General features: G+C 42.7%; 1 protein-coding gene across 1 annotated transcript in view; it reads left to right on the top strand.

Annotated features, from left to right (window-relative positions):
- The window catches only part of LOC139562655 (collagen alpha-1(XIII) chain-like), a 53,550-nt gene that overhangs the window by 4,632 nt on the left and 30,161 nt on the right, over nt 1-18,757 (top strand). Inside the window, exons 3-15 of the mRNA XM_071380530.1 lie at nt 1,982-2,008; nt 5,802-5,852; nt 10,516-10,551; nt 11,309-11,335; nt 11,627-11,653; nt 13,416-13,442; nt 13,581-13,607; nt 13,771-13,797; nt 15,879-15,944; nt 17,702-17,794; nt 17,948-17,989; nt 18,068-18,085; nt 18,709-18,735. Coding sequence (XP_071236631.1) covers nt 1,982-2,008; nt 5,802-5,852; nt 10,516-10,551; nt 11,309-11,335; nt 11,627-11,653; nt 13,416-13,442; nt 13,581-13,607; nt 13,771-13,797; nt 15,879-15,944; nt 17,702-17,794; nt 17,948-17,989; nt 18,068-18,085; nt 18,709-18,735 — 495 coding nt within the window. The remainder of the gene's footprint in view (nt 1-1,981; nt 2,009-5,801; nt 5,853-10,515; nt 10,552-11,308; nt 11,336-11,626; nt 11,654-13,415; nt 13,443-13,580; nt 13,608-13,770; nt 13,798-15,878; nt 15,945-17,701; nt 17,795-17,947; nt 17,990-18,067; nt 18,086-18,708; nt 18,736-18,757) is intronic.

Genomic DNA, 18,757 nt, shown 5'->3' with positions numbered 1-18,757 from the left:
AATCTTGGTTTCATCAGACCAGAGAATCTTTTTTTCTCATGATCTGAGAGTCCTTTAAGTGCCTTTTGGCAAACTCCAAGTGGGATGTCATGTGTCTTTTACTGAGGAGTGGCATCCGTCTGGCCACTCTACCATAAAGGCCTGATTGGTGGAGTGCTGCAGAGATGGTTGTCCTCCCATCTCCTCAGAGGAACTTTGGAGTTCTATCAGAGTGACCATTGAGTTGTTGTTCACCTCCCTGACCAAGGCCCTTCTCCCCCGACTGCTCAGTTTGGCCGGGCGGCCAGCTCTAGGAAGAGTGTTGGTGGTTCCAAACTTCTTCCATTTAAGAATGATGGAGGACGCTGTGTTCTTGGGGACCATTAATGCTGCAGAACTTTTTTGGTACCCTTCCCCAGGTCTGTGCCTCGACACAATCCTGTCTCAGCACTCAATTTCGGGTCTCATAGCAAAGGGTTTGAACACATATGTAAAAAAGGTATTTCTGTTTAAAAAATATATATAAATATGCCAAAAATGTCTGAAACCTGATTTTGCTTTGTCATTATGGTTTATTGTGTGTAGATTGAGGATGAATTTTTTTGTGTTTAATCCATTTTAGAATAAGGCTTAAAGGTAACAAAATATGTAAAAAGGGAAGGGGTCAGAATACTTTCCAAATGCACTGCATGTACAGTAGTTGTACTGTAACTTGGCATGTTTGCATGATGCTGACAATTCAACTTCACAAACAAGGCTCTTATATACAGTAATGGCATTTATAAGTTGCTCATATCACCTAATATTTGCACTTATAGTGTGTGTGGACGTGACCTGCTTTTAAAGCGTCATGTCATAAATGCCTATGACTGCTTATAAAGCCATTTAACAGACATTGTATCATGTTAATGGAGCTGATATTGTTACAGTAGTTGCATACAAACATGCCAAATCACTGAAAAGTCTTAGAAATATCAAAAAGGCCCCGATCGGAAAATCATCCATTATCCCATTACTCGCCCCTCCCCTCCCACCCTCTTTCACACTTGTAGCTTTCAATTTTTTCATTAATTTATTAGAACACAATGATTTTGTTTTAGGCCAATTGTTTATCAGACATTTTTTTTATTTTTTTATTTTAGAAACACAACTTCCCCATATTTCAAATCTGTTTCTTTTTTTGGCTTGATACTGAATATATTCACATGTTTTTGTGATTCCATGTGTATTTTGTAGTTTTCAGAACGCCTTTAGGGAAATGTTCAAATCAAATGCTACTTGTTTACCGGATTTGGAATTGCCTGGAGACTTTACATGCACACATTATTTATTTTAAAGATGAGGAAAACAGGTTGCGCTGACATGTTGCACGCACACTTTTAGTTTTCTCATTTATTTAGATGTGTGTATTTTGGATATGGCCATATTTCAAGGCAATTCTACCACCGCAACATATAGATAGATACCAGCACCTCGGCTCTCTCTGTTTTGCTCAGTCATCATACTGGAAGTGAATTTTCACAAATCCGACTCCGGTTTGTGGGCTTGAAATTCTGGCTTTAAAATCACTCCCTCCTTCCCCAACCTGGGGCGTTCTACAGTGTCGCTCCAACTGTGAGGCCCATGCAGAGTACACAATATTTCACACAGTGTAGAGGAGTTAAACTACTTTGTGGTCCTCAAGCGCCTCCTCAAAGGAAGTCCTTTTTTCTGGCCTATCCCTCGCTCCCAGGCTCACTGCCTCTCCCCTCCCTTCACTCACTACTACTTCTGTGAGAATGTACGTCTCGACACCAGACAGCTCCCCGTGGCCCTAGACTTCAGCCCAGCCCAGCCTCCTCTCCCCACCCCCCATTCCCTTCCCTTCCTCTCCCTGTGACCACTTCTGAGGCTGATGCATGCCCTGTGTCTCTCTGTGCCTGTCTAACCCCGGTTCCTCTCTCTCTGTGTCTCTCTCCTCCTTCACACTTTGCATGCGACTGTGTCGGCTGTGACTGACCAGGGGTTAAAAGGATACGCAGGGGAGAAGGTAAGTCTATAGGGACATCTGTTGGAACAGCCACCCTCCAAAGCCTGCAGGAGAGAAGGCAGGGAGAGAGGCTTCAGCAGTCTTAGTGGGTGGTGGTGCTGGTGGTGGTTAAAAGCACACACTTGTTCACTGTACAGTAGTGTATGGAGGTTGTAGTTGATTTATTTCAAGGGCCCTAGGTCTGTATTTTTAAAGGGCGTTAGGGTCACATTCTGAAAACCATTTCCCACCCTGGTTGGATTACCTGTGTTTTTTTCTTTCAATGAAACAGAATAGCAAAGAATTGTCACATAAGAGTCTCAGAGTTCTAACTTAAGGCTCCCTCTAGAACGTTTATGACTTTTATGGAGATCATGGTATAAGCAGATTCCACTATAGGTTTCAGAACCTGACGACTTGGAATTATATACAATGATGACAAATCTGCGTTGGTGGTGGTGCATTGCATCACCATGTCATCTTATTTCCATCTCGAAGATCTCAATATGTGTTCACTCCCTCGGATGGCCAATAGTAATCTGACCTTGCGGACGTTTCCAGTCCACTAAATGGCCACAGTTGCAAAAGCGATCAGATTTATCCACAAAGCAACCGCTTTGATTCACTTTCATCAAACTTGAGGTGATTTGTGATGTGCAGAGTTGAGTGTGCGGCTAGAGGAGAAACATGCGCTGCATTCTTAACTGTCGTGCTGTAGAGAGTAGCAAGCTAGCCAAACAACTCCAATATGGCTCAGCCAGTCTGCCTGCCGGCGGAGAGCCTCAGGAGTTATGGGTAGACTAATGTGACCACCAAGACGTTAAACGGAGAACCAGACAACGGCACTGGCTTTGGGAGGTCTCAACAGATCTGGGTCCAAAACAATCCAATGGCTTTCCTCATATTTCTCTGCACCAATTGTTTTAGGAGTGTAATATTGTGGTCCATTTCCCTCTGTGTGTGGTTAACTCTGAGTGCCTGGAGAGAGGATGAGGAAGCACAGGGGTTAGACAGGGAGGCTTGGCTGAAGAGCTTAATTAAATATGAAAACATCCTCTCCAGAACAGACAGAGCCAATACAAGGGGAACTGGCAAAGTCCAGCTCCGGCTGGGCAGCTTTTATATTCTTCTCTTAAAACTTTAAAACAAATGAGTTCTGTGGGTTTGGTGGTGGGTCGTAATGTATGAGGCAAGTGACTGGCAGAAATACCAGAGAAAAGGAAAACAATGATGAATTGGTTAAGCAGAGAGAGAACCACTTGGCCACTTGCGGCTGACTTTATGGGTATGGGAGGATTTCATATTGGAGGAAATTAAATCTCAAAGGCAGTCTCTGTCCTTGGTGTTTCATAGGCCTTGGCTGTAAATGTATGTATTTTTTGGGGGTGGTTTCTGGTCTTAGTCGTGATTTTGGGGCTCTTGAGGTTGACCCTTTCCAACACCAGTAATCTGACCGTTCTAGAAGGGCATACATGTTGTTACATTACAGCCGTATTCTAAAAAGGATTCAATGTTTTTTTCCCCTCATCAATCTACACACTATACCCCATAATGACAAAGCAAAAACAGGTTTGTAGAAATAAACAAACTGAAATAAGTATTCAGACCCTTTACTCAGTACTTTGTTGAAGCACCTTTGGCAGCGATTACAGCCTTGAGTCTTCTTGGCTATGATGCTATAAGCTTGGCACACCTGAATTTGGGGAGTTTCTCCCATTCTTCTGCAAATCCTCTCAAGCTCTGTCAGGTTGGATTTGGAGCGTCGCTGCACAGCGATTTTTCAGGTCTCTCCAGAGATGTTTGATTGGGTTCAAATCCAGGCTCTGGCTGGGCCACACAAGGACATTGAGACTTGTCCCGAAGCCACTCCTGCGTTGTCTTGGCTGTGTGCTTAGGGTCGTTGTCCTGTTGGAGGGTGAACATTCACCCCAGTCTGAGGTCCTTAGCGCTCTGGAGCAGGTTTTCATCAATGATCTCTCTGTACTTTGCTCCGTTCATCTTTGCCTCGATCCTGACTAGTCTCCCAGTCCCTGCAGCTGAAAAACATCCCCACAGCATGATGCTGCCACCACCATGCTTCACCGTAGGGATGGTGTCAGGTTTCTTCCAGACGTGACGCTTGGCATTCAGGTCAAAGAGTTCAATCTTGGTTTCATCAGACCAGAGAATTTTTTTTCTCATGATCTGAGAGTCCTTTAAGTGCCTTTTGGCAAACTCCAAGTGGGATGTCATGTGTCTTTTACTGAGGAGTGGCATCCATCTGGCCACTCTACCATAAATGCCTGATTGGTGGAGTGCTGCAGATTGGTGGAGTGCTGCAGAGATGGTTGTCGTTCTGGAAGGTTCCCCCATCTCCACAGAGGAACTCGGAAGCTCACCTCCCTGACCAAGGCCCTTCTCCCCCGATTGCTCAGTTTGGCCGGGCGACCAGCTCTAGGAAGAGTCTTGGTGGTTCCAAACTTCTTCCATTTAAGAATGATGGAGGCCACTGTGTTCATGGGGACCATTAATGCTGCAGAACTTTTTTGGTACCCTTCCCCAGATCTGTGCCTCGACACAATCCTGTCTCAGAGCTCTACGGAGAATTCCTTCAACCTCATGGCTTGGTTTTTGCCCTGACATGCACTGTCAACTGTTGGACCTTATATAGACAGGTGTGTGCCTTTCCAAATAATGTCCAATCAATTGAATTTACCACAGGTGGACTCCAATCAAGTTGTAGAAACATCTCAAGGCTGATCAATGGAAACAGGACGCACCTGAGCTCAATTTCAAGTGTCATAGCAAAGGGTCTGAATAATTATGTAAATAAGGTATTTCAGTTTTTTATTTGTTATAAATTTGCAAACATTTCACTTTTTTTTCCTTCAGTTTGTCATTATGGGGTATTGTGTGTAGATTGATGAGGAACAAAATGTATTTAATAAATAATAATGCTGTAACGTAACAAAATGTGGAAAAAGTCAAGGGGTCTAAATCCTTTCCGAATGCACTGTATGTAGATGTTAATTTGTCCAGTTTGGTGAATCTCTGTACGATGGGAGTAACTGTAGACCTCTGCACTGTAGCAAACCATTTTTCTTAGTAGTTTGCCTTTTGGCCACTGTGAGGCACAGGCACCATCAATCCATCCTCTCCAGTAGCGCTGCGAGGCGACAAACCCACCTAACCAGAGTGTGAAAACAAATTCCTCCCCTCCCCAGTAGGCATTTGTTGAGAAACGTTAAAATCACCTGCGTTTATGACGGCTGGTTGGGCTATCAAAGATGTCCCAGTGATAAGGTTTCTAGGGAGAATGCTAATTAGGGAAAGTGCTGGAAACCCGAGCAGGCCCTGTCTGGCCCCAATGGGTTCTGAGATTTTGCTGGAAGGGTCCGTAGGTCTGTATGGATGGGGCTGACACTGTGCAAATCACCCACTTTGTGCCAAAGGAGCCCAGAGGGTTTCCCCATGTTTTTACAGCAGTGCTGCTGACCCACTGAGCACTGCTGTCAAGGTTTAAAGTATGGCTCTGAAATGAGAACTTTTGACTTTGCTGAAAATGTATAGAAATAAGAACACTTTTGCTCTTAGGCTTGTTTGCTTAAAATGTGGGAAAGATTAAGTGTGTGTAGGAACTAGACTTGCTATATGTGTTACAATTTATATTTTTGAAATCATTTTCCTAATTTACCATTGTATTCATGTGGAGTGTTGTACATATTATACAGAATTTCTAAGGAGAACGTCTGGTGAGCTGGCTAAGACTTTGAGAGAGGTATTATTTTGTTCCACTGTTGGTGCATCTTCTCACTGTCTGTCTATCTGTCCATAGGGAGTGCCAGGGGAGCCAGGCCTGTCCATCATTGGGCCACGAGGACCTCCTGTAAGTGTCATCACTTCTTCCTACAACTAATAATACTGTGCATGACCTGTACTGTTCACTGCTGCTTTAAGTCTTCACTTCAATGACTCATGACCTGCCACTCTGAATAAGCCTGGCATGATTGTAATGCATTGAATTTGTCAACATCAAGAGTTCTAGAAGAATATATATTGTGAGCCCCATACTCATGACCACATACTGTAGCACAAATACCAGAGATTCTACGTTTGCCTGTCAGGACTTTCCAGAACAAGTTCTTGAGCTTGTCCACCACGGAGCTAATGGAGATTGAAGACTGATAATTACAGGTTGTTTGAGAGTACTTTGGCATTTTCTGAGGAAGCCAGAGCTTCGATTTGGCTGTAATCTGGATCATTCCGTGTTTCCTCAGCATGAGAAGTGAAAACATTCCTATACCTTTTAAAGTATTCCAGACACCAGAACCCAATGGTCCCTATTGTATTAAATAATTGATGTTCGTGAGATAAAATAAGACTTTATCCTGATTCAACTCCTTTCTTCTCCATTTCTCTTATTTTTTATTAGTAGACAGACAAAAGGGTTACTGTGTTGGACCTCAGTTGTGCAATTTCCTTTTTGATTATGCTGTGAAGAATTGGACATGTTTTATTTTGAGGTTTTCTTGTTCCGCCCTGGTTTCTGGACTGCGGGGTTACAGTACCTTGTTGTAGAGCCAATAAACTGGCTACTCAGGAGGACCAGACATCTGTTTTCCCAATTGACAATTAGCTACATACCTGTGTGCCCACTACCCTGGCCGGTAATAAGGCATTTCTAATGAACACCAGGCTACAGAGGAAGTAAAGCACAGCAGGAGAGTGAAGGAGTACACAGAGAACCAGTCAAGCAAGGGTACTTAAAGGGTGATTTCCCATAGCAGGTGAGGTCGATATGAGAGACTCACTCTTGACCTTAGGAAAGGGAGAGGGAGTGGATTTGGTGGCGAAGTCTGAAACTACTGAAACTTCAGTCTGAAACTGCCATCCTAGAAGTTGATTTTGTGACTTCCAAATGTGCGGCATTGTACAAAACAAACTCATTCGCGATTGGTTCGTCTGTAACCAATCGGAGTATCAAAGTTGATAACATCGTCACGTAGGCTGGTTCTGGCCCAACTCATTGGTTTCTGGGACCAATCAGAATGGTCAGAATGTGTTCGCATTCTAGAAATCGTCAGGGAGGGAGGCAAATACAGACTCATCGGGGAGAAGAAACATTAGTTGGCCAGAGCGATGTGGATGGGTAGCCAGGCAGCCTGTTATCTGCCCGTGTCCTGCACACTGTCATTTCACAGATGACTAGACAAGACCTTGTTCTACTGCAACCTGACCATAGGGAAACAAAGGGAAAGGACCCATGCAGTTGTATCAGATTCATTCTCTATGTTAATGGAATACATACAATTGTCATATTGACTGGTCTACCGTAGCGTATGTTAAGATATGTTGTCCACATGTGGAATTAGCCCTCAAAGTTAAATCAAATGTGTAATCTCAGTAGCTGTATCCTTACTAAATCAAATAAAATCAAAGTTTATTTGTCGCGTACACAGATGAGCAGATGTTAAAGGCGCAGCAAAAGGCTTGCATTTCTAGCTCCAATAGTGCAGGAAATGTCTAACAGTACAATACTGAAACACAAATAATCCCAAGAAAGTTTTAAAAGAAGAAAAAATTAAGCAGGAACAAAAAATTAAGAAATATCAGAGTCCTGAATATAAATATGTGGTGTGTATAGACAGTATGGACAATAAATAAGTAAGAAAAAGGTATGCACAGCAGTAGATATGTAGGATGAGCTATGTCGAGAATACAAAATGTACAGTGAGCTACAAAGTATTGGAACAGTGACATATTTGTATTGGCTCTGTACTCCAGCACGTTTGATTGGGATGCAATGATGATAAGGTTAAAGTGCAAACTGTCAGCTTTATTTTGAGGGTATTTCCACCCATATTGGTTGAGCCGTTTAGAAATTACATTGCTTTTTGTACATAGTCCCCCCATTTTTAGTTTACTGTGGATGCCACCATGATTACGGATAGTCCTGAATTAATTGTGAATAATGACGAATCAGAAACTTACAGACGCACATATGTCATACCCCAAAGACATGCTAACCTCTCAGCATTACAATAACATACTTTTTTGGTGGGAATGAAATTTGTGCGTCTAACTTTCTGACTCATCATTATTCACGATTCATTCAGGACTATCCTTAGTCATGGTGGCATCCACATTAATGTAGAATGGTTTAAAAACATATTATATTCTTATTTACAATAAAGGTGACTCCAAAATGACACAATACATTATTTACCATTCATTTCTATTGGACACAAAATAATCTGAAACACAACCAAAACAAACAGCATCCAACAAATGTATAGAATCACAAGTTGTCATTGTGTGCAAGGAATATGGGACCAAATACATAACTTTTTACTACTTTATACACATATAACTGAATTTGTCCCAATACTTTTGCTCACCTAAAATGGGGGGACTATGTGCAAAAAGTGCTGTAATTTCTAAACGGTTCACATGATATGGTTCAAAATACACGCAAATAAAAGTTGACAGTCCGCACTTTAACCTCATAGTCATTGCTTGATTTCAAATCCAAAGTTTTGAAGCATAGAGCCAAAAGAATAGAAAATTCTTCGCTGTCCCAATAATTACGGAGGGCACTGTATACAGTATATAAAGTGAGTAATCAATTAGCTTAAATTTTCAGAGATCAAAATAATGTTGTAGGACTGCTAATTTTATCTGTTTCTAACTACAGAAATGATTTCAGAACAATAAATGTTATGAAACATTTTTAAAGTGAGCAGTGTTCAATGACTCTATGTACGTAGGACAGCAGTCTCTAAGGTGCAGAGTAGAGTACCGGGTGGTAGACGGGTAGTGATGACTGTTTAACTTAACAGTCTGATGGTCTAGAGATGGAAGCTATTTTTCAGTCTCTCGGTACCAGCTTTGATGAACCTTCTAGATGGTAGCATGGGGAACAGGCCGTGGATCGGGTAGCTGAGGTCCTTGATGATCTTCAAATCAAATTGTATTTTCTTGGCCTTCATGTGATGCCAGGTGCCTTAGATGTCCTAGAGGGCAGGCAGTGTGCCCCCGGTGATGCGTTAGGCTAACTGCATCACCCTCTGGAGAGCCCTGCGGTTGTGGCCGATGCAGTTGCCGTACCAGGCGGTGATACAACCCAACAGAATGCTCTCGATGGTGCAGCTGTAGAAGTTTGTGAGAGTTTGCTTGTGCGCCTTCTTCACCACAGTGTGGAGGGACCATTTCAGGTCCTCAGTGAAGTTGAATCTTTTGACCCTCTCCCCTGCGGCCCCATCAATGTGGATGGGGGCGTGCTCTCTCTGCTGTTTCCTGTAGTCCAAAAGCAGCTCTTTCGTTTTGTTGATGTTGAGGGAGATGTTATTTTCCTCTGCCAGGGCTCTCATGTCCTCCCTGTAGGCTGTCTCGTCGTTGTTGGTAATCAGGCCCACCACTGTTGTGTCGTCTGCAAACTTGATGATTGAGCTGGAGAAGTGCATAGCCACGCAGTCATGGGTGAACAGGGAGTACAGGAGGGAGCTGAGCACATACACTTGTGGGGCCCTGTGTTGAGGATCAGCGTAGCGGAGGTGTTGTTGCCTACCTTCACCACCTGGAGTCGGCCCATCAGATAGTCTAGGACCCAGTTGCACAGGGAGGGGTTCAGAACCGGGCCCCTGAGCTTATTGATGAGCTTGGAGGGTACTGTGGTGTTGAAGGCTGAGCTGTAGTCAATGAAAAGCACCAGGATGAATAAATAAAACTAGATGTGATAGGTTACTCTTGATAAACCAATGATGAAGTCAGTTGAGCATACATACAGCTCAACACTTTTTGCAAGTTCAAGCACAGAACAACAGCAAGATTGCAAAAAAATTGTTCCATATTGTGAATAGTTTTTTTATCAGTGTTCTAGATTGTCTGTAAGGTTCATGTGCAAAGCATGTAATAAGCCATGTCCTTCAATGTCTTTCCAAAACAGACAATCCCTTTCGGAGGAAAAACATGCATAGCCTCATATAACTAGTCTGGTCTCAGACATATAGTCTGTTTCATTAGGAAAGTTCACCTCTTCTTTGTAATTTTCTCCCAGTTTGTCTTTACTGCCCCCCTCTCTTTTTCTTGGGATATTGAATGGCTTCCTCTAGTCCCACAGGCCGGGTAGCATATCCACACCTAGTGCAGAATGTCTTCAACCAAGCATTTTCATGAATCATTATTGACATTTACTGATTCAGTTTGTTTGGCTTTTTCTCTTTCGCAGTCGGTCTTGATTCGATCAGAAAGCGCCATCCTTTGTTTCTTTCATTATTCTAAGACTTTTCAGTGTTGGGTTTCTTCCTCTTATTTCCTTTTGTTTTGAGAGTCAGTTGGTTTTCCTTCCACAACTCCCACAGGAGGCTCTCTCGGTAGTCTGCGGTAGCACTCCCCCTGTCAAGGTCAATTACAGCTCTGCCCAAATGTATTACTATGGAAGAGAAAAATGGCACCCTCTCACGCTGACCCTCTTTCACCAGATTTTCACCTCAATCTTCCAGCAGAAAAAGAATCCCTCTAACTCAACATCTATTTCTGATTCACTTTAGGGACAGCCAGGAACAAGAGGCTTCCCAGGCTTCCCGGTAAGACTTTGCAGCTTCCCCAGTCTTTAAGTCTTTAAAATCTGTGTTTTAATGTTAGGTTACTATTTTGCAAGTGGAGCTTTATTATATAGTCGAAGCTCCCAAATGTCAAAACGTTAGAAGTAAGATGTTTCCTGGCTGGTAATCTCCTGTGAGCAGATTCTGCGTAAACACGAAGTTGACCAAATTACTTGAGATTTTACTTTTGGGTTAACCGAGATTCCCTGGCTGGTTAAGTGCATAAGTGCCTTGATTATTGGTCTTGTTTTATTCAAATCTACAGCCAGTCTACTGTCTCCTTTATGCCTCCTAATCAGGAATAGCACCATGTCCAATAGCAAAGCTTGCTCTTTATGTCGAGAGTTTAGGACTATAAGGTTCTATCTGCAATAAGGTTTGAATGGTGTCAGCAATTTTTCTGTTGTGTTATTTTGAACTTATCCACATGAATTGGGGTATTTAGAGGACTATATAGGTAGAGAATATTGAACAGGACAAGGCTATGTCAATAACTCTATTTTGACAAAAATGCAGAACCTTGTAGTTCCAAGCTCTCTACGTTTTAACGTGCTTGTTTTTAATTTTGTGTCAAGTTTGAAAACAAAACATGCTCTATTGTCCATTTTGTCTTGACCTGGAAATACCTCTCTTCCCTTCCATAAGTAGGTTCATGTCAGTGCCATGGTCTGTGTAGCCATGTGCGTTATAACTGCTTATAACCTGCGTTGAAATGTCTTCCCCTCTTTTTTGATCCTAGGGTCCGATTGGGTTGGACGGCAAGCCCGTGAGTTTCGCCCCATTTCTGACAAATGTTGAATAATTGAGTAATTGAAGTACTTTAAGAGCCTAGAATCCACCACCTTATGATGATGATGATGAGGATAATTAAGTTAATAATGATTAGGGTCATTATTGTAATAAAATCTCTATTAGTATCATTATTGTTATTATAGGACGGAGGTAATAGTGTTATTTATATTTCAAAAAAGTTTCCCCGAGAAATTCAAAGAGACGGCGCTGTAGAAATCGATTTGATTCTTTTACCACATGCATTCACTCTTTTATGCTCACACAGGGACAGAATGGCTTGAAAGGAGACTTGGTAAGCATCATTTTACAACACAGTTCTGCAGTTGATGTGAAACAGTGTAGGCCTTTTGCAGTTTGTGGTGTAGAGATACACTCCTGTACTCCCAAAGGACACAAACACGGTCTTTATGCGTTTTGAATGCCTTACGAATGTGATCACCATAAACGTGCACGTCGGTAAATTCTGCTTAAGCACCATTTGTTATCCAGGTGAACCTCATAGCAGGTTGTTTACCTTGTGCCCTAAGTGTAGCCACTAAATCCATTGGGAAAACACTGTTGTGGTCTGATATTTTGGGGGGAGAGTAATGGGATAGCAGTGGGCTGCCTGTTTTAAGTGACAGGGAGAATGTCTGGCCGTATTTAACTAGATGGGGTTTTCAGCTGTAATCCACTCTCGGGTTCTCAATCAGACTGGAGGTAAAACTGACCGAGATAAAGCACAAAGGAGCAAAGGCAAACAATCGTTTGACTTGTGCATTTCATGCATATGGTGATTCCAATTCTTCAAGAGTCAAATTCTTGGGAATCACTTAAATGCACCTCTAAATATACAGTATAAAAGAACCACAAATAAAACAGGCAGACCACAGAAACCATCAATTGGCGCATAAAAGGCTAACCATAAAAATCTCCTCTCCAAAAGGATCACTCAAAAATGACTTATTTAGACTTCAGAGACATACACATTTCTCCACTGAGGTGTCAGGGGATACAGAAGATTTATCCCATTACTCTGACATCGTTATAGGCCCACATGAATCCTGTGGAGCTCTCTGTGAGGCTTCTGAATGAGACACAATGACTGTTGAACGTCCCGTACCCCTTCACCTCCAGCCCTGTGACCGCTGGACACATCTCCTCTTGGAGGTTGAATCACACTTTTATTGATCACCTTTCTCTCCAATCTCATTTTTAAATGGAGGTAAAAACCAGTTCACCTAAAGACTATATTCTTCTTGGACGATGGTTGTGGTGCCCTTGGAAGCTGTTTCTACGTCTGGTCCTCCAGGCCAGCGGTCTGGCTTTTATCAGGCCAGCTGCCGGTTTTAGGGGCCTTTGTGTCTCTGTTAGAAATCCATTACTCTTTGTTGGACTTGGAGAGTTATCATGAGGGGGCTTTGTTTTATTAGGGGTTATTCACGTCGGCTGTCTTTCGCTCGGAGCGTGTTTGGAGTGCTGCCTTCCTACAGAAGCTCACATGCAGGGAGCCGGCCTAGGCCAACACAAATGGCATGCCTGTCCGGTTCCAAGTGGTTGGTTAATGTTCAATGTTGATTAATGTTAATTTAATTAGCTACTTTTCCTCTCCTCCCACACTCCCAAAAACTGTCAAACAATATTTTAAAGGGTACCGAAGGCCAGTCTGTTAAATGCATAAATTATGTCTTTCCAGTCTCCACAATGGCTTTATGGAACTCCTATGCGCCAGGGTCACGGTCATGGAGTGTGCTTGATGTGTCCAACTGTGCACTTTCCCTGGGTTCATTTATCAACTAGTCCTGCGCCACTGACAGATGTTAGACAGCTCTCCCCAGGCCTTGATGTGTAGTCAAACGGAGCAGAGCAGGCTATGACAAGTGGTTGGTGCAGCCCTTTGGTTGGTGTGCCTGTTGGATCTCGTTGAATTCTCCTCGTGTCCATTTATCCTCTTTTATCACATGCATTGTACAGTGAAATGAAAGGTTGCACTTATAAAATGTTGACAGTTTGATAACATTATGTTTTTACATGGTTTTAATCTGTTGATTGACATACTGTTTATTACTTTTTAGGGTCAACGTGGTCCCAAAGGAGTTCCAGTAAGTTTTTTTTCCTTTCAGGTTTTGACAGCTTCTCTGTTATTTGACATTAGTTGATGAATGTGTCTGTCTCTCTTCACAATGATCTGTTCTCTTCACTCATTCCTCTCTCCTTCTTCACCTCTGTTTACCTACTAGGGTGAATCTGGTCAGAAAGGGGAAAAGGTGAGTTTTTCAGTGACATTTTCTGAAGCTGCGAGAGCTATATTCACCCATAATGTTAGTGGTATAAATGAATGTCAGCCAACATAAAAGTGTTTATTACAGAATGACAAGGTTTTTCGTTTGAATGGGGAGTCTCTAACTCAGTATCCATCTCTCTCTCTAGGGCGTATGTGGAGACTACAGTCACAGGGTAAATGAATCATCTCATATTAATTAATGTATACCATGGAATGTTTATAGAGTGACTCTAGATGACCATACTAAACTGTAATCATTTTGTTGCTGGAAGAATTGCCCCTCAGCGATCGCTTACCGTAGCGCCGCAGTGGATGGTGCTAAAATGTAATTGTATGCAGAGTTGGAGTCTCTGTGATGTGTTCTCTGTAGCAAATAACATTGTTCTCTTCACAGGTACAGACATAAACAGAGTTAATTGTGGGGTCTGCACTGTAATGGCAGAGTGTGTACAAAAAAAGAGGCAAGACAAATGAGTCTGATGGGCAGCACATACTGTTAGAGGAAGGCAGCCCCATTATGCAAATCAGGCCTTCTCTCAGGGGCTTGGCTGTTTGAGTGAAAACAAGGCAATTACTGGTAGCCTGCTGGAGCACACACTACGTGATAAAGGTCTATGTGTGGGGGTGCCAAGAAAAATACTCTCCTGTGTGCTCAGGGATTGTTCAGATAGCTAAGTCCATTTCCAATGTAATTCAACCTCCCATTATGTAATGCCTTCTGTAAAGTCTCTTGTTTCCCCAGTAAAGCATACTGTAAGAATCAAAGAGCTCATGACAACAACTCAAAGCATGTGGAAAATAATGCTTATTTGATATACGCTGCAATGTGTTTAGGCTAAATAAACAAGTATAGCAGAGAATGTGTAGTTGAGAGGGAGAAGGTCAGAGCATTTGGGGTTGTTTAAGACCTTCAACCTGTGCTGGTGCCCCGCCATACTGTGCGTGCATTGGATTGTTTTCATAAACGTCTCGGGGGCCCCCGGCACACACACTGCATGGGAGGTCCCTGCCAGCGGGTGGTTCCACTTAGGTCCTCCTTGTCCTACAGGGGGACCTGGGGGGGGGGGGGGGTTTAGGAGTGAGACGTAGATATCAACAGTTATTATATGTGGGTGTGTGCCCCATGTGGGTGTAAGGCCTCTTTGTACAGGATCTTCGGGTGAATACCCGGGCTGCTGTAATTTCCAGTCAGGCTCTGACGTTTGTGGGTGACCCCAAAACTGTGTCCCAGTCGTGCCGCCATTTTACATCTATTTTGGGGGGAAATTTAAGGTGGTGCAACTTACGGCATGTGGGTGTGTATGGTGGATAGCTCCTGCAATGGTCCCTGTCTCTACTTATCAATAATCACATATTGTACATATTTCCTCATTGATACCTCAGCATATCATTTTTCTTGATCAATGTTAAATTTAGTTTCAAACGTCTTTGACACGGAAACATTGCTTTGGCAACTTCAGATAATATGGTGATTTTGATATTAAAAAGGTGGGGACAACTTAAAAAAAAAAAAACGAAATATGCCTTCCATCAAGTTGGAAATATATACTCTGTTAAAAGTAGTCAAGTTGTACAGATCAGGTTCTGCTATATTTGAATGGAGAAAGCAATGGGACCGCACGTATTGTATCCCTCTTTAAAGCTGTACTTGATAATGCTGGTGAATCTCAACAGAAGCGACGTATTGTACAGCCCTGTGTTGGAGGATTGGCCACAGTAAGTCTGTACTCTCTTTGTGGCAAGACTGAATCCTACCTGATCTCCACTCAGCTACAACATGACAGGGGGCAGGAGTACAGTTGATCTGGGAGATTGATGTCTAAATAACTAAACTGCTGCTCTTATACAAACACCCAATGGGGCTGCTTATTGCTTAAACTGGCAGCATTTTATCTGATCAATTACCATGTTGTACAGTATTTGACCTGAAGTAAGGTAGTGTATATCGTGGTATCAGTATCCAATCTGACCATCGAGGCACATCAACACTCCCTTTTGACACCAACTCCTGGCCCCTAATTTGCACTGTTGTTACTTCGTTACTTCTCTCTTTCACTTCCAGCTCCTCTCTCCCCGCCTTGCCATTTTCTTGCTGTTCACGCTCATGTTTTGTTTCTATTTCTCTCCTTCTTCTTCCCTTCCCAAACCCCCCTCCCCTTCTCATTCTGCCCTGTTTCCTTTCCCTGGCCTCCCGGTGAACTTGTTGCCCTGTGACTTTCTTACACCGCTGGCCACCTGTGCTTTGTGACCTCAGCAGATGTTGCCCATCACCGTGCGCAACATGCCCCAAATAAACCCTCTAATCCTAAAGCGCCTCAAGGTACATTTCTCTCTGTCTCTACCGGCCCCTTTCTGCCTTTCTCTGGATGCCAACCGCCGTCGACCTCCGCCAAACCCCCTGTAATCCTCTGTTAACCCTCTATGGCACCTGGTTGTCTCAAACCTGAATTCTGTGATAAGAGGACAAGGATAGTGTCCGAGATACACTTGGTAGATACAGTTGGAATCCCCAAAATAAACAAATCAATACTATTTACTTTGAGCATATTCGTGACCATAGAGGGTATATGAAGTGGATTATGTAAATGCCCCAGGCTTCAAGGCCAATTTAAATTCCATTAAGGTGAATGAAATGTTTAAAAAAATCCCAACTTGGCTAGTTACTTGGTCCAACGAATCCTGCTTTTCTGTGGGGGAAATTATTTTTTTTAGGCAAACATAAAAAGCCTAGCTTCTATGATCTCCCTAACCTTATCAAAAATATGAAAAGAACAGGAAAGAAAAGTCATTTTTCTGGCAGGAAGTGAGTCTCCAATCCTCTGAAAGGACCTCAGTGTCCCTTCCTGTGCCCAGGGCCCAGCCTGCTCTGTTAGAAAGAGGGCTCCTGGCACAGGTGGACCTCTGTTGGCATCTCTCCTCCATCTTGTTTCCCCCGGTGTGCAGTCTCTCTGTGCCAGGATGGAATACCTTGTTTGGAGACAATGCTACACACTGTGGTAGATCCAACACTAAAGACGTAGAGGGGAAATACCACTCAGACCCAGGCAGAATTGGCTCTGCTTTTTAAAACGAGCCCCTGGAATCAGCCTAACGGAATGTGTTAATTTAATGGAAGTACACCTGGATCATAAATCATAGCTAGACACATCCGTCCTGCATGGAATTGATCAAATATGGATGTATTGTTGATGGATGTGTTCTGGGTTATCTGAGCCTTGATGTCATGCCTGGTCACAGAAGCTCAGCTTGAGCCAAAGATGTGCTCCTTGTAAACACGGTGTAGACTACTCCACAGTGATTAGGAAGTGTTTAAATTCAAGGCCAATATAGTGTATTATGAAGTTTCTAAAGTTAAACCACATGTACAGTAATAAATAATATGTTTGCGTATTTTTTTAATGTCATATCTAGACAGTCCTTTGTATAAAACGTAAATGACCTTGGAGATATTGAGAGATATGGTCTTAGTGTGTAAGACAATAAATACATTTCTAAAAAAGTATATTTTCTGAGTTTGGTCAAATAAAGAAAGTAGATGTTTGAGACATAATCAATGGGATCGTAAAACCATGTCTAGACATTGGAATATCAAGACATGGTTAGTTGAGGTGTAGACCTCTTTCCTCTTCGTATGTGTTCATCTTGATTTTGTTTAGTCTTCTATTTTGTGTTAGTTAATTCCCCCTGGCTCACAGTTGAGTTTCCTCAGAGTGACACTAAAGAGAGATCAGTTGGCGCTTTTGGTGCCTTGAAGTTAACACGTCACTTAGAGATCGTAAGATGCTACAGAAAAGACAGCTTGTGCCTTTTTTATTTCAATGCGTTGGTACTGTTGAAAACACAAACTGGTTTTGACAGGATAAACGATTTGAAGCACACAAAAACACAAATATATCCTAATTTGATTTCAAAGTGGTATTCTCTCCAAACATGGCGCCTAATGAAAAGAAACACCCTATAAGTCTAGATTCTTGCTAATATTGCCCGCCATAAAACTCCCAGTATGTGGAGTGCTTTGATGTGTTGTGTTGGCATGGCCTAGCATCACGTAGCAGATGGTAACTGTAGGTCTCTCAGCAGGGTGAGCCTGGAGCTCAGGGCCCACCAGGACCTCCCGGCCCCCCAGGGACCTCAGGGACCCCCGGACTGAACGGTGCAAGTGGACCACCGGTGAGTCCCCTCAGCCAGCTGACCACCACCATCAGGACTGGACCAGTGACTGTATTGAGGCAAAGGCTATGGCCATGGAAGTGGAAATGCTATGAGTGTTTGGCCAGAAAATGATTGTATCGGTGATGTATATTTTTGCTTAATCTGATGTAGGGTAAACCCGGTGAACCAGGAAAACCTGGAAAAGATCCAAGGGTGAGTTTGGTTTATGCCTCTTGCTATGTATTTTCCTAATGGAAATTTGGTATTGACATCCTTTCCCATTTTCTCCAGCTCCTACCAGGGATGAAGGTAAACGTCATTTTTATTCTCCATAATCAACACCCTTATACATAAACTACATACAAATGGACACGTATTACCACTACATATAGCTGCACGTATGAAACGCAAATGGTCCGTGATTGGCCCATATCTCTCGATTGTCACGTGTAGCTTCCAGTCATTCTGTATCTGATGTTCATGTTGGGAAGCCTACAGGGTGTGTATTCGTGTTCTCTGTGTTGCTATTGGACTAGAGGACTATATTTCTCCTGTTTATTGCCATGGATTATTAAGAATGGGGAATTTAGATTGTGAAGCATGGAAACAGACAGGAAGGGCTTTTTTTAAAGCAGCTCGCCCAACCAATTTCTCCATAAAAAAACTAAACCAAGTTCATATCACAGCCAGAAGTTGAAAGAAGTATGCACTGTATCTTTTGATTGGCTTTCACAACAAGGAATACTTTCCCTCAACTGGACTGTGGCAAGATATGGCCATCTGGTTGTAAACCAGTCTTTGAACTCCCCAAATTGAATTAGAGTAGTGCTTACTCTTTTGTTGACCCATCCATGTAATGAAAGAGGAGGCGTGTCTAGTATACATGTGCTGTTTGTTACAGTGACTTTATATGAACCTTTTTGTCATTTTAGGGTGAGCCAGGCATGCCAGGAATAAAGGTAGGTTTTGGATCTCAATTTT

This window comes from Salvelinus alpinus, chromosome 32 (assembly GCF_045679555.1).
Source record: "Salvelinus alpinus chromosome 32, SLU_Salpinus.1, whole genome shotgun sequence".
Taxonomy (NCBI): domain Eukaryota; kingdom Metazoa; phylum Chordata; class Actinopteri; order Salmoniformes; family Salmonidae; genus Salvelinus; species Salvelinus alpinus.
This window is presented reverse-complemented; position numbering and strand designations above follow the sequence as displayed.